We start from the raw sequence: 15,525 nt of genomic DNA, 5'->3' as shown, positions 1-15,525 counted from the left end.
GTGGGAAAAAAAAAAAAAAAATCCAAGAATATAATGAGATTACGAACAGCTAAAAAAAAATTGAATTTACAAAAAAGAAAGTATACGGTCGTAGAAGTGTGGGAGAGAATTTATATAAATATTTTTTCCTCTCAGGCTTGTATATTTATATCATGATGATGATGTTTGGTGGGTGAATATGCAATAAATATACACCGTTTCTCTAATTTACACACTATTACACGCTTTCTATTTAATTTCGCTATCTTTCTGCAGTATTTTAGGTAACAGGTCTTCCCCTTAACCCAGACACCCTCCACGGCCGCGCGTGTGACTTCACACCGAGTGGGCGCGTGTGTTGACGGACCAGCTCATGACGTCATGGTGCTACGTGGACAGGAAGTAGCGAGCAGGCTAACGCTTTGCGTGCTACAAGTTGAGAGCGACCACAACAAACGATGACGACCGAGCGCAGGGAACCGAAGAGAAGCTCGATTTACCACGGAAATGCGTTTGACTTGACCTTCTTTCTGGAGTTCTGTGAGCGATGTTGGGAGAAACCCGCATTTCTACATGACTGACCTGAAGAAATGTCGCGATTTTAATGGCCAGAAACTCTTCTGCTGTCCACGCTCCCGACAGCTTCGGCTAGCGTTTACGCACGTCTTTGCTCGTTAGCTGCACGGTAGCTCGGTGTCACCTCAAGCTTCTCTGAAAATATTCGCGACTGACGACAAACGCAGACGCGGTTAATGTGACAGTGTTTGTGTGGTAATGCTGAATTCCCTTAAAGATCCGTGGAACTCAGTCTGAACTGGGTGTTTGCTCGCTAGCTGACTCGCCCGATAGTCAGGATGAGTTGGTTTAACGCGTCTCATCTGTCCACCTTTGCTAAACAAGCTTTAACAACAGCTCAGAAGTCAATTGACCGTGTCCTGGACATCAAAGAGGAGGACCAATGGGGTGACACAGTTGTAATGCCCTATGATGGTGAGTAATGTAACATAGTGCTCCAACAGTTTCTGTTGCCATATGTAAATTTAAGATGAACAGCTACAGCCACTTCAAATATTAAAACTGATATCTCTTTGGTCAGATGTTACATTATCTGGAAAGCTTTCATTAAGTGGAGGATGGGGGATGACGCAGTGGGAAGCACCCCCTGAGGAGAGGACCAATACTCCTCCTCCTTCCTCAGAGGCCATCACTACTCCCGTCACCCGCACCGTTGTGGATGAATCCGAAAACTTTTTCAGTGCCTTTCTGTTGCCCGGAGACGTACAAGTTGTCATCGACCCCCAGGTTGTGTCTGTGCCCCCTTCTAAGTCTCAAAGGCGGCTTCAAGAAAAGGAAAATAAAAGCAAAGATGGTGTGGTCCAGAAAGATGTGGAGAGTCAAAAGTGTGGACCTGCTGATGAGAGTCCTGAGAGTCAGACAGCAGCTGAGAGCCAGTCAGAGGAGCCCGAGTCCTCACCTCCACCACATTACTCGGACACTATCCTCCTGCAGCCAGTCTCTCCTGCTTCTTTGGCCAGTGAGCCTCCCTGTGACCCTGACTTTGAAACAAGCAGCGTAAAGACAGATGATGGCACAACAGTTTCTGTAGACTTAAAAACAGAGCAGTCACAGACTCCATCAGAACACCAGGTGGATGTCACAGATTCTCCTCAACCCTCCACTTCTCACGTTGAGAGCTCTGCTCCTTCTGATCCCTCGCCGGCCACATCCTCTAAGGAAGTAATCCCGGAGCATAAAGACTCAAAAGTGGAGGATCGTCAGAATGATACGCCCTCCCCTCCAGTCAGCGCTTTCTCCTCAGGAACATCCACCACCAGTGACATTGAAGTCCTCGACCATGAGAGTGTGTTGAGTGAGAGCTCAGCCAGCTCGAGACAAGAAACTAGTGAGAGCAAGGCTGGCCTTCACTTAATGCAGGGCTCCTTCCAGCTTCTCACTGCCTCCTCCTGTGGAGATTTCCCCCGACTTGAGGACTACCCTAAACTCACAGAGAGCTGCGGTTCGTCCTCGGATGCATTTGAGCGCATCGATTCATTTAGTGTGCAGTCACTGGACAGCCGGAGTGTCAGTGAGGTTAACTCGGACGATGACGCCCCAGGCAGTCGAACTCTAGCGTCTGTCACCGCGGGCCCTGCTCCTTTAACGGTATCGTCGTGTCAGAAGCAGGACGATGGAGTGGTGGAGAAGGTAGGTGAGGAGGAAGAGGAGGAGGAGGAGGAGGGATTCACTGAAGCAATGAGGGAGCAGTCGCTGGATGAGATGGAGGAGAGTGGACGCAGTGCGACACCTGTGAATAGTGAGCAGCCTGAAGAATTGACAGGGCAGGAATCAGAGGTTAATGTCACACTTTCTGAACCCACCGCCAAAGCTGAAGAGCCAATCACTGAAGAGATGAAGAGTGTCACAACTGTTCAGATATTGGAGCTTCAAAAGGTAACAACTGATGTTGTAAACTTGCGCAGCTGGCAGAATGAGATTTAATAATTTATTTTAAGCACATACAAATATTTTGTACGTGTTCACCTATATTAATTCTTGAGAGGTTTTGGAACAAACGTGTTGATTAAAATGAGATATTCTGCAAAATATTAGTTCACAAAGTCCACATAGCTTTGTTGATCCTGATGAATGCACTAAACCCTCCACGACGTAACTTGGCCACAACATTTGGCAAAAAAACCGATAAGGACTAATCATGTGTGTTCAGTACTATGCAAAAGTTTAAAACTTCTCTGAAAAGTAAAAATGTCTACATGAACATAAGTAAATAGTTGAAGAATTCAGCAGTGATCACAAAGCAACATTGATACATTTAAAATGAAACCAAAAAAAAAATCAACTCTGTATTTTGTACAGCTTTTCAAAGCAAAACAGAAGTAAATAGCTTTGCTACCCTGCCATGTCATCATTTCTTGTAGATTCTTCTGACCTGTTTTTCCCAGATTATCAGCTGTGACTTTGGAAACTTGATAGTTTCCTGTCTAATAGATTTAGCTTTCAAAACCCGAGATGATGTAGCAGCAAAGCTTCAAACAGCAATGTTTGAACTTAAACAATCACATGAACATTAATTCTAATTAAATCTCCTGCCAGCATATAACATTTTTCTTCAATGAAATATCTGTATTCACTCCACAAGTCTAAGAATCTGTCATTCCAATCAAAGAAGATTATTGTACTGGTTTCCTTATGAATGTGATATGTTCAGGCTTTTTTGTAAGTAGAAAAAACATTGTGGACATATCGTAGGTTAATGATGAGCTGTCAGGCCGCCTTGAGAAGAGAGAGTCTCAGCTGCTGGCGGTTAGCAAAGACAAGGCCAGGCTGGAGGAGGAGTGTGACAACCTGAAAGAGTGAGTATGTGGCACGCACACACCTGCTTCACTCAAGAACTATAAATAATCTTAACTGCTATTACTGATATCATGGGGCCTGTTTCACAAAACCTGGATGAGGGATTAAGGGTTTCACAAAAGCAGTGGCACATAAATTACCATGGAGATTTGTTCTGTGCAAATATCCTGGTCCAGACCAGGCTAACAACCATTCTTACTTAATCCTGGTGCCTTTCAGTCAGTGTTTACTCTGATCAGAAATCAATTTCGTACAGTTATTCCCTGTCAAAAGGAAGTTTTGCTATAAAATAAATAATAAAAGAAGTTTCCCTTTATAAAGACTACTGTTTATATTATTACTTGAGGTTTGATGAGTATTTTATTGCAGTTACTGAGATCATTAGAAATGGACAATAAAGTTGCACAGGTGTTTTGAATTAAGTCATGAGGGCAATAAAGTATTAAAAGATGGGTGTTTCTCCCTTTACAATCGCGTGTCCTTGATGACGTCATCGATGATGGCCAAACGGCCTTTCTGATGGAAAAAGGTGTTTCGTGACAAGTCGGACCCCTCGGCTTTTTTAATGACTGCCTGCATGAACGTTCCCAAGATTCAGACCACTGAGCCCTGACCGTCCCACAGATCATCTGTACTGGCCTTAAAAAATGTTCAAGTGTAATCTTCAATGTGAATAATATGAGTAACATTAACTTCCTCTGCTCACTTTTAAGGCATTAAGGTGTACAACTGATAATTTGAGCCATTAACTCCTTGGAGTAGGCTATAGCATTATGACAGTTTTAGTTTAGATCTGTGTTCGATAAATGTTTATTTTAAGGAAACAACGCATTCAGTCAGTCCACTACTGTCTGCCACGCCTGTTGAGCTCCCTAATTAAAGCAGCAGTGTTCTTTTTCACATTTTGTCCTTTTCCTCCTCGTATGCTTCCATTAAAAGCTGTTTCTCACTAAGATTTAAGCATGCAGCATGCCTCTTTTCCATTTAACATCAGTGAATCTGATCCACCTTGTGGTCTTTTGAAGAGAGCCATGAAAGTGTATTTATCCAGATTAATTACACACACAAGTTTGAACGAGCCGCACCTGATCAGCCAGGCTTGGCAATTGTGAAACATCTTAAGCCAGGATGAACTGACTGGGCTAGGTGAAGCCTGGATTAACTCCAGTAGCCTGGACTTCTTAATTCTACTTTTGTGGAACGGGCCCCAGGTCAGACAAGACACACAAGATAATACCACCATAAAAACATCCAATATACATTGATTAGAGAGAAGTAAGAAGACATTCTGAACTTCATTTATATTGTCATTACAGTGCACGGTTAAATATATCACTGAAAGTATTCTAAGGATGTTTTTCATTCAGTCTCTCTGACTGTTGACTTCAAATAATTGACGGGTGCAGAATTCAGAAGGCATATTTGCCTTTAGGTCGTACAGATTTTGACATTAAGCTCTTACATTAAAGAGTCTGTTTGTCCTCCAGTGAAGTGATAAGCTTGAAGGAGGAGAGTTCCACTGTTCAGTCCCTGAAGGATGAGTTCACCCAACGCATTGCCGATACAGAAAGGAAGGCTCAGCTGGCCTGCAAGGAGAGAGACATAGCCAAGAAGGTAACTCCCATATTAATAATATTGGTCATTCATTTTAAATAAATTGAGAATTTTCTCCAAGAGCTGCACAGGCCTTTTTTAAATTCTGTATTTTCCTCCAAACCCAAATCCTGATAGACTCCAAAAAATTAACATGTCCAAAGTTTCTATGTCAAAGAATGTATTTGTGCTACAGGAGATAAAGGGTTTACGAGAAGAGCTTTCTACAAGACTAAACTCCAGTGATACATTGGAGATCATCAAAGAGAAGGAGGACCAGATCAAAGGTCTGCTGGAAGAGGGTAAGACTTATTTAGGAAGCATCTCCACCAATCCCACCTGACCTCTATAAATAGACTGCACAGTCTAGACTAGGTTGTATTCTAGGTCTTTCTCACTACTAAAGTTGCTTTAGTGGATGTCAAATGTAACAGATTAACTAATAGTTTGCTGGATTATGTAAACTCTCATTCAAACATCTGTTATCATGTATATACACTGCTCAAAAAAATAAAGGGAACACTTAAACAACACAATGTAACTCCAAGTCAATCACACTTCTGGGAAATCAACCTGTCCAGTTAGGAAGCAACACTGATTGTGAATCAATGTCACCTGCTGTTGTGCAAATGGAACAGATAACAGGTGGAAATGAGGTAATTATCAAGACAACCCTATAAAGGAACGATTCTGCAGGTGGTGACCACAGACCATTTCTCTGTCTTTATCCTTTCTGGCTGATGTTTGGTCACTTTTGCATTTTGCCAGTGTCCTCACCACTAGAGGTAGCATGAGGCGGTGTCCACAACCCACAGAAGCTGCTCAGGTAGCGCAGCTCATCCAGGATGGCACATCAATGCACGCTGTGGCAAGAAGGTTTGCTGTGTCTGTCAGCACAGTGTCAAGAGCACGGAGGAGATACCAGGAGACAGGCCGGTCCACCAGGAGACATGGAGGGGGCCGTAGGAGGACAACAGCCCAGCAGCAGGACCGCTATCTGCTCCTTTGTGCAAGGAGGAACAGGAGGAGCACTGCCAGAGCCCTACAAAATGACCTCCAGCAGGCCACTAATGTGCATGTTTCTGCTCAAACTGTCAGAAACAGACTCCATGAGGGTGGTATGAGGACCCGACGTCCACAAGTGGGGCCTGTGCTTACAGCCCAACACCGTGCAGGGTGATTGGCATTTGCCAGAGAACACCAAGATTGGCAGCTTCTCCATCGGCACCCTGTGCTCTTCACAGATGAGAGCAGGTTCACACTGAGCACATGTGACAGATGTGACAGAGTCTGGAGACGCCGTGGAGAACGTTCTGCTGCCTCCAGCGTGACCGGTTTGGCGGTGGGTCAGCGATGATCTGGGGAGGCATTTCTTTGGAGGGCCGCACAGCCCTCCATGTGCTAGCCAGAGGTACCCTGACTGCCATTAGGTACCGGGATGAGATCCTCAGACCCATTGTAAGACCATATGCTGGTGCAGTGGTCCCTGGGTTCCTTCTGATGCATGACAATGCTGGGCCTCATGTGGCTGGAGTGTGTCAGCAGTTCCTGCATGATGAAGGCATCGATGCTATGGACCGGCCTGCCCGTTCCCCAGACCTGAATCCAATCCAGCACATCTGGGACATCGTGTCTCGTTCCGTCCACCGACGCCACGTCGCACCACAGACTGTCCAGGAGTTGACTGATGCTTTGATCCAGGTCTGGGAGGAGATCCCTCAGGAGAACATCCGTCGTCCCTCACCTAATTTTGACTTGTCTTGAGGAATTTCCACAGAAGTTGGATCAGCCTGTGATCTGATTTTTCCACTTTTATTTTGAGTATGATTCTGAATCCAGACCTCCATGAGATAATGATTTTGATTTCCATTGATCATTCTTATGTTATTTTGTTCTCAACACATTCCACTATGTAATGAATAACGATTTTCAACTGGAATATTTCATTCATTGAGATCTAGGATGTGTTGTTTAAGTGTTCCCTTTATTTTTTTGAGCAGTGTATGAAGATAAATGGAGAGGTACAAAATGTTGCCACCTGAAACACAAAATCAAATGTTATAGATTATTTTAGTTTTTTCAATGGAGAGGGTAGAGATGTGAAAAACAGAAAATATATTATTACAGTGCAAGAATCAGACATACAGCAGCTGTGAAGGATCAGAGTGTTAATGGTTTATAATAGTACAGCTGGGGACTTGACTTTTTTTCTTTTTTTTTTTTTTTTACCTTGTTACTGAAATACTGCTCAGTGGGTATAGCCTCAGCATCAATTTCCATCTTTACCAGAATGGTTGAATGGGGTCTTATGTTCTCTCACTTTTAGGTGAAAAATTGTCCAAGCAGCAGCTGCAGCACAGCAACATCATCAAGAAACTGCGTGTGAAGGAGAAGGAGAGTGATACAAAGTTGACCAAGCAACAGAAGAAAATCAAGGAGCAAGAAGAGGAGCTCAGGCACCTGCAGCAGGTCAGGATTTACTACAGTGTAACCCTGTTTCCAAAAAAGTTAGGATGCTGTGTAAAATGGAAATAAAAACAATGCAATGATTTGCAAATTGTGTAAACCCATATTTAAATGCAAGTAGACTAAAGACAGCATATAAATGTTGAAACTCAGAAATGTTATTGTTTTATGAAAAAACTTGCTTATTTTGAATTTGATGGCAGCAGCACCTCTCAAAAACTTTGGGACGGGCATGTTTATCACTTTAAAATTTCTCCGTTTTCAACATTTGGTCTATTTTCAATTAAATATGGGTTTATGTGATTTTTCAAATCATTGCATTCTGAGTTTATTTACATTTCATACAGAGTGACAACTTTTTTGGAAACGGGATGGTAATACATATTAAGAGTTTTTCCCCGACCATCATCAAATGGTTTAAGCACTGAAGTTTAAAGAGCAAACAGTGTAAGGCCGTCTTGAAAGCTTTCTACACATTTGATCTAGTTAAGTTTTTTTTTTTTTTTTAAACTCGGTCTGATCATTTTAAGGTTATTCCAATAAAATGCCGAAATGCTTAAATTCACTTTTTCTATGCACTTGCTAAACTGTGATGTTTGATTAACTTTCTTCATATTGGTTTTATGTTCTAAAATCTTGAGTAAACAGATTAATTTTAAAAAAAACATTGCACATAATGACATCATCCATTTAATTCCTTATGCGTCTGCACATCATATCTCACCACTATCAATTATAGGCAAAAGCATAACCGTTAACCACTAGGCTACCATGGCACCCCAGGGATTATGTTTTTATAGGTTCATTTAGGCTTAATCCAGTAAACCAAATTTACTTTTGATTGTTTCAGTTAGCAGTGTTTGCGTCTTCAGCTTTCAATTTTGGTGATTTACTTTGGTTATATTCGAGAAAGTGTGGTTGACAAGTCAGGACTTGGTATTGTTAGAAGGTGCAATGAGATGGGTTTAAGCTCAGTTCGTCATTCCATGTTTTGACTTTGCTTTTCAACAGATAAAGCTTCTGATTTGGCTTAATGTGAAAAGTGAATGTAATTACATAATGCCTTCACACTGACTCATTTTGACACTCACTCTGACCTCTTTGAAATTAATGAGCTAGTTAAACCATGCGCATGAGACAGAGATTATGGGAGCTTGGTGTGAGGATTTAACATATTGCTGGGCGGAGCAGGGTTGCGTCAAAGTCACCTTTTGGTTCAAAGTTTCAAAGTGCATATGGCATTTATTCTACAACACAACTATACTTTCAGAACATCTTAACAAAACTGCAAAAATATAATGAAGGACTTTGTTGTCTTTTACTGTCCTGTAATGTTTAGGAAAGATGAAAAATATAGGGCCATTTAAATGTTGTGTATTTGTGCATTTAGGATTGGTTATTCATTACTCTTAACTCTTTGTTTTCTAACATATCAACTACTGTAAAAACTTTTTTTTAAAAGAGATTCTCACCATTCAATGAATGTTTAAAAAAAAAAAAAAAAAAAAAAAAATTATATATGTTTTTATGTTTGTTCTTTCATGTGTAGATAAAGTGTTTGTTGTCATTCACTTAAACTTTGTTTAGTATGATCACGGTTGCCTGTTTTATGCGTTTAGGTCCTAGATGGGAAGGAGGAGGTGGAGAAGCAGCACAGAGAGAACATCAAGAAGCTGAACGCTGTGGTGGAGCGACAGGAGAAGGAGCTGAGCAGACTGCAGTCAGACTCTGAGGAGCTGCAGGAGAAAAGCAGAAGTCTGCAGGCAGCTCTGGACAACTCTTATAAGTAAACATTGGCACACCCTGCTATTGATACTGAATACTAAGGACCAGAGTGCTGACTGGAAATCCAACTTTATAAGCCAACTATTGTATCTTAGGTCCTTCAGATCTCATATTTTTTTCAGGCTGCGATTGGAATAAGACACTTTCATTGTGTAATACTCCAGTTTTTAGTAACTATTTATATGCATAGTGCGCCCCATATTTTTAAGTTGGTCTTCAAACAAGTAACATATTGGCCATCAAGTAATTCCCTCCTGATGTGAATCCAGCAAAAGAGCACAATCCCTGTACTGTGCAAAACAATTTTTTAAAGTTTAGCCAAAGCTAATATGATACTTCAGTAGTCTAATGTACTTATATCAAGTTGCAGTCTTTTTTTTGTTTTGTTTTGTGTTGCTGGACAAGGTTTCCTCACTGTGACTTTTGGACTAAAAAGACACAAACTTTGGAAGAATAGATTTGACTAAATCAGACCGATTAATCCTCATATTAGCTTTGGTTTAAGTTTTAAATGTATCTTTGCACAGAAGGAGGACTGTTGTCACATCCCCATCTCTTGGGGGGATAACTTCACAGCTACAATAGCCAGTAACTCTTTCCATGTGCCTAAGGACATCTCAATATTGTACGGAGACACAGTTAAGAAAATGTAAACCTAGCCTTTCAACATATTCTTAAGTAATATAGAAGTGCTCAATCAAGCTTTTTGATTTTAGATCCAGTGTGCAGATGTAAATGGCCATGATGGTGATATCTCTGTTTTCAGGGAGCTGGCAGAACTTCACAAGGTGAATGCCAGCCGAGCCAGTGAGGCTGAAGAGGCAGCTCTGAGCAGGTCGACACAAGCCAAAGAGCAGCTGAGTCTGGCTCTCGAGAAGGCCCAGGAGGAGGCCAGGATGCAACAGGAGGCACTGGCCAACCAGGTAACACAGGCTTGTGCTGTACACACACGTAACCATGGAGCATTTTTTTTTCTATGCATGCAAATAAAGCCGACAATATCAGCATACCTTATGTAAAGTGTGCTCTACAGTATAATTTAATGCAGCCTCAATAAACATCAAATGTGAGTCAGGGATGCAGCAGTAATTTGTAACTGCCGTTTTGCCATTGTGCTCAAGGAATAATTATTTGCGTGTTTTTTTCATGCATACTTACTAGTCAATTCATTTAACTTGACACACAAATTCATCTATCCCAGAACAATTTATAACAAGCTGAATTTTATATGTTTGACATTTTATCATTTAATCAAAGACAAGTTAAAATGGACATTAAATCATTATCTCTTTGTAATACTGTGCACAGGTGGCCGACCTGAGGGCGGCTCTGCAGAGGGCTGAGCAACAGCAGGGAAGGAAAGAAGATTATCTGAGGGAGGAGATCAGTGAGCTTCAACAGGTAACATAATATATTTGAGTTAATGTATCCAATCAAGATGTCTCCTTTTGATAAGTTGCAGAAATAACCATCATTTTGACAGGAAAAAGGGTTTATTTAATGCACGCCATTGTATTTTTGTCTTCTGTTAGAGACTGCAGGAAGCAGAGACTCGGAACCAGGAGCTCAGCCAGAGTGTCACCTCGGCCACACGACCCTTACTGCGACAAATTGAGAACTTACAGGCCTCACTCGGTGGACAGACGGTATCCTGGGAGAAACTGGAGAAGAATATCTCTGACAGACTTGGTGAGAGCAGGCCACTTGTGATCCGATCTGGCCAGGAGGGATATGTCTGGATTGATCTAGCCAAGTGGAAACAGGGTGTATGGTGCAAAGTGGGTGAAAAGCTTGATGTCTTTTTGCTCTCCCTCTTTGTCTCAACAGCGGATGCCCAGGCTCAGCTGGCCGTCGCTGTGGAGAAGGAGCGATCAGCAACAGAAGACCTGTTGACCATCAAGTCCCAACTGGCCTCCCTGGAGTCCCAGAATTCCTTGCTCCGCCAGGAAAAAGCCAGACATCTGGCACAGCTGGAGACTGAGAAGAACAAGAGGGAGAAACTGGAGGATGAGAATAGCAGGTGACAAATTCCAAACTTAAAACTACTAGGTTGAGTGATAATGTGCATCCACTGCCTGGTTTGTGTCTCTTGGCAAGTGGAACATGTGTGGGGTTCCTAGATGAAGTTTATGTATATGTGGTTAGTTTATTGAATAGTTGATCGAGTGTTATTATCAGTGGCTTGTATTTGCTTTTCAGTAGTTATGTCCAAGTAATGTGTTAGTGTCTAAAAATGGCTGACAAAAGTAGGATTTTTCAGAGGGACCTTAAGTAGCACACTGACCTGAATTTGGTCGGTTTTTGTGGTGGATTCAAAAAATTATACTTTGAAACATTGGTAAACAGAGTTTTATAGCAGAATGAAATGATATCTTCTTCCTCTGATCTACTGTGGTTGCATGTTGTTGTGTGCCAATACAGAAATACATCTGTGTCAGTGGCAAAAACAATATTGTAGTTTTCAACAGTTTTATTTTTCCAGACATATGTGAAGAAAGTCAATAGAGAAGGTTTTCTGAGTAGGATAAAACTTGCAGAATGGTTTGGGAAACTGTTAGTCACCACAGCTCCCCTTGTAATGTTAATGCTTGCTGGAGTGGTGAAGTTTTACAAACAACATTTGTGAGTCTGAGTGTAAAGCCGGGGCCCCGGGAACCCGCTTCCTGCCCACCCTCCTGAGAGAAGCACTCATGCATGGGCTGCTCATGGCTTTTGTGCCACGGGATTATGTTTGGTTAGAAGGTCCCATAGTATGAGAATGGGCCAGTGGCGCATTGGTTAATGCATCTCACTACTGATCGGAAGATTCTAGGTTTGACTCCTGGCTCCATATTTTAGTCTATTATCTACACATAGACATAAACAGCTTGCTGAAAATATGACTATATAAGCTACCAAATTTTTGTCTACTGAACAAACCATTTATCTTCTTCAGGAGATAAGCGGGATAAAAGATTGTTCTATAGCATCTCAGAGAGGACTTCAATACTGGTGATTCTCTGTAGTCACTTTTAGCTTCTCATTCTAGGGAGCATGTTGAATTGGAAAATCTGCGAGGAGAACATAGTCGGATGGTTGAAGAGGCCAAGAAGGAAAAGGTACAACAACACTCTTTCTTGCTCATGTTGGTAAACTGCATGAAACAACCTATGTGCTTCCTTTTGCTCCTCCCACCAGCTGCTGCTGAACAATCAGCTAGAGATGGAGAAGATGAAGGTGGAGCAAGAGAAGAAGAAATGCTACTTGGCACAAGAAGCACTCAGAGAAAAGGTTTAGGAGAATTTTATAATTTATTAACATGTTATTTTATTTTGAGTTCGTGTCATTCAGTCCAAAACTTCTCAATTTTAATTTTCAGGAGCGGAAAGCCATGACCCACTCTATTGGAGAGCCCCCAGTGTCTTCCACGCCCTCCCTGTCCCGCTCTAGCTCCATCAGTGGAGCTGACAATGCTGGGCTGCACACTTCCATCCTTTCCCAGGTGCACCCTGCTTTCCTTACAATGCTAGTTTGAATGTATATCTTACAATCAAAAAACATGTCAACATCTGGAACCTGAAGATGCATTTATACCTGCTTGTATTTGTGTAGCTTGACGGCTTTAATACCTTGTTTTATTCTTCCCCAGGATGACTCTTTAGACCACTCGCTGGGCACCATGACGATGAGTGGGACCAACCTGTACGAGGCCGCCAGACTGTCTGGAGGCTCCAGCATCATAGAGAACCTCCAGTCTCAACTCAAGCTGAGAGAAGGAGAGATAGCACAGCTGCAGGTACTGCAGCAGTTCAGAACAACATTTATCTTAGATTTAAGATTTCAATTATGAATTAGATGCCGCTGCTACATAACAGCAGTTGTTTACTATTATATGTACTGGACTCTTTTGTTTTCTTTTGTTCTCTTAGCTTGAGATCACCAGTCTGGAGAGGAGCCGCTCTGTGATGGCAGAGGAGCTGGTTCGACTCACAAATCAAAACGACGAGATAGAGGAGAAGGTGAAAGAGATCCCCAAGCTGAAAATCCAGCTCAAGGTACAGGGCTATATATACATCATTAGTATGGTCTGGGAGACCAGAACCTTATTGCAAATATTGCCCAGTGTCAGCTTTCTTCTTGAGAGGTACTGTATCCGCAGAGTTTCTTCTCATTTTGTGTGGCTGTGTGTTTCAGGACCTGGAGCAGAGGCACAACACCATCCTGCAGATGTATGGAGAAAAGGCTGAAGAAGCAGAAGAACTAAGACTGGACCTAGAGGATGTAAAGAACATGTATAAAACCCAGATTGATGAATTGCTGCAGAACCAGAAATAAACTAGTTGCATTCACTGTGTTACTTCTGGGGCTCTACTCAGTCACAAATGCTTTCACAGGAAACAGTTAGGCAGAAAATTTAAGTTTAATCACTGTGTCCGAAGAAAACTCGTTTATTTGTATCATTTTATTTAGATTATGATCATATACTCTATTTAAATTGGGATGTTGGTGTAATGCAAAACATACACAGTGCATATTACTGAATCAGTTTGTGATTCACCTGTCCATTTGAAATCTTTGGGACTTTGTTCAAGCTTTGCTTTATACATTTCTCATGATTGACCCTTTGACATGGTATTGTATAGACAATTTTTAACTGCATGAGACGGTGAAGGGTTATTTTGCACTATACAAAATCAACCATTAGTTCTTAATGCATAATCGGAAGTATATAAAAAAAATATTGTACAGAGAAATGTATGTATTGTTCTTAACTCCTTGCAAATCGCCAAAGGTGGTGTCGACCTGAGAGTAGTCTGACTGAAATCCTGAAGACTGGGTTTTAAACTGTATACATATGTAAATGATTAAACATTTATTGGGGTGGTGAAAACGTTGTCGTTTTCTAATTTAGATGGTGCGAAATCACACATCCAAAGTTAGCATTTTCATTGCATTCACACAAAGTACTAATGCTTCACAAAACGCTTCAAATAAATCTCTGTTCTGCACACTTTAAACAGTTTTCAAAGGTTTTCTTCCATGTCTAAAACACTTGCACGCTCTGGCACCCTTTGGCCGAAGGTGGGGTACGTCCTGGACAGGTCTCCAGTCTATCACAGGGGCAACACAGAGAGACAGACAGAAACAAAGACCATTCACGCTCTCATTCACACCTAAGGTCATTTTTTTTTTGGTTCAGAATCACCAACATCAAGACGTGCATGTCTTTGGACGGTGGAAGGAAGCCGGAGAGAACCCACGCAGGCACAAGGAGATCATGAAAACTCCACGCAGAAAGGCCCCGGCCGAGGTTCAAACCCAGAACCTTCCTGTGAGGCGACAGTGCAAACCGCTGCACCACTGTGCTGCCGAAACAGGCATATTGTCAAGGGGAGTTTTTAATCAATCGCATTTGCATAAAATTCTATAAAAAATATCAAAGGGCTGTAAAACTTTTTCATAATAGGACCTTTTAAAAAAAAAAAAAAAGCCTAATATTTAATCAACATATGACGTACAGTGGGTACGGAAAGTATTCAGACCCCTTTAAATTTTTCACTCTTTGTTTCATTGCAGCCATTTGCTAAAATCAAAAAAGTTCATTTTATTTCTCATTAATGTACACTCAGCACCCCATGTTGACAGAAAAAAACAAATGTAGAAATTTGTGCAAATTTATTTTAAAAAACCCTGAAATATCACATGGTCATAAGTATTCAGACCCTTTGCTCAGTATTGAGTAGAAGCACCCTTTTGAGCTAGTACAGCCATGAGTCTTCTTGGGAATGATGCAACAAGCTTTTCACACCTGGATTTGGGGATCCTCTGCCATTCTTCCTTGCAGATCCTCTCCAGTTCCGTCAGGTTGGATGGTGAACGTTGGTGGACAGCCATTTTCAGGTCTCTCCAGAGATGCTCAATTGGGTTTAGGTCAGGGCTCTGGCTGAGCCAGTCAAGAATGGTCACAGAGTTGTTCCGAAGCCACTCCTTTGTTATTTTAGCTGTGTGCTTAGGGTCATTGTCTTGTTGGAAGGTGAACCTTCGGCCCAGTCTGAGGTCCAGAGCACTCTGGAAGAGGTTTTCTGGAAGAGGAGTCCTTCATGTGTTTTTTGGCAAACTCTATGCGGGCTTTCATATGTCTTGCACTGAGGAGAGGCTTCCGTCGGGCCACTCTGCCATAAAGCCCCGACTGGTGGAGGGCTGCAGTGATAGTTGACTTTGTGGAACTTTCTCCCATCTCCCTACTGCATCTCTGGAGCTCAGCCACAGTGATCTTTGGGTTCTTCTTTACCTCTCTCACCAAGGCTCTTCTCCCACGATTGCTCAGTTTGGCTGGACGGCCAGGTCTAG

General features: G+C 42.0%; 1 protein-coding gene across 1 annotated transcript; it reads left to right on the top strand.

Moving 5' to 3' along the window:
- The first annotated feature begins 394 nt into the window (after positions 1–394).
- On the top strand, positions 395–14,192 carry tmf1 (TATA element modulatory factor 1). The gene is made up of 17 exons (XM_069712757.1): positions 395–969; positions 1,076–2,430; positions 3,247–3,350; positions 4,839–4,965; positions 5,141–5,246; positions 7,271–7,413; positions 9,030–9,196; positions 9,962–10,118; positions 10,504–10,596; positions 10,728–10,884; positions 11,023–11,215; positions 12,224–12,293; positions 12,373–12,465; positions 12,554–12,676; positions 12,824–12,970; positions 13,104–13,229; positions 13,369–14,192. The coding sequence occupies exons 1-17, from the start codon at positions 834–836 to the stop codon at positions 13,507–13,509; spliced, it is 3,438 nt and encodes a 1,145-aa protein (XP_069568858.1). The 5' UTR covers positions 395–833; the 3' UTR covers positions 13,510–14,192.
- Positions 14,193–15,525: the final 1,333 nt, after the last annotated feature.

The sequence above is a fragment of the Brachyistius frenatus genome, unplaced genomic scaffold, assembly GCF_029030835.1.
Source record: "Brachyistius frenatus isolate BFR_SWC_R1_liver_20210118 unplaced genomic scaffold, ASM2903083v1 Contig_4, whole genome shotgun sequence".
In the NCBI taxonomy this organism is placed as follows: domain Eukaryota; kingdom Metazoa; phylum Chordata; class Actinopteri; family Embiotocidae; genus Brachyistius; species Brachyistius frenatus.
Note: the sequence above shows the minus strand (reverse complement) of the source record. Positions and strands in the feature narration are given on the sequence as shown.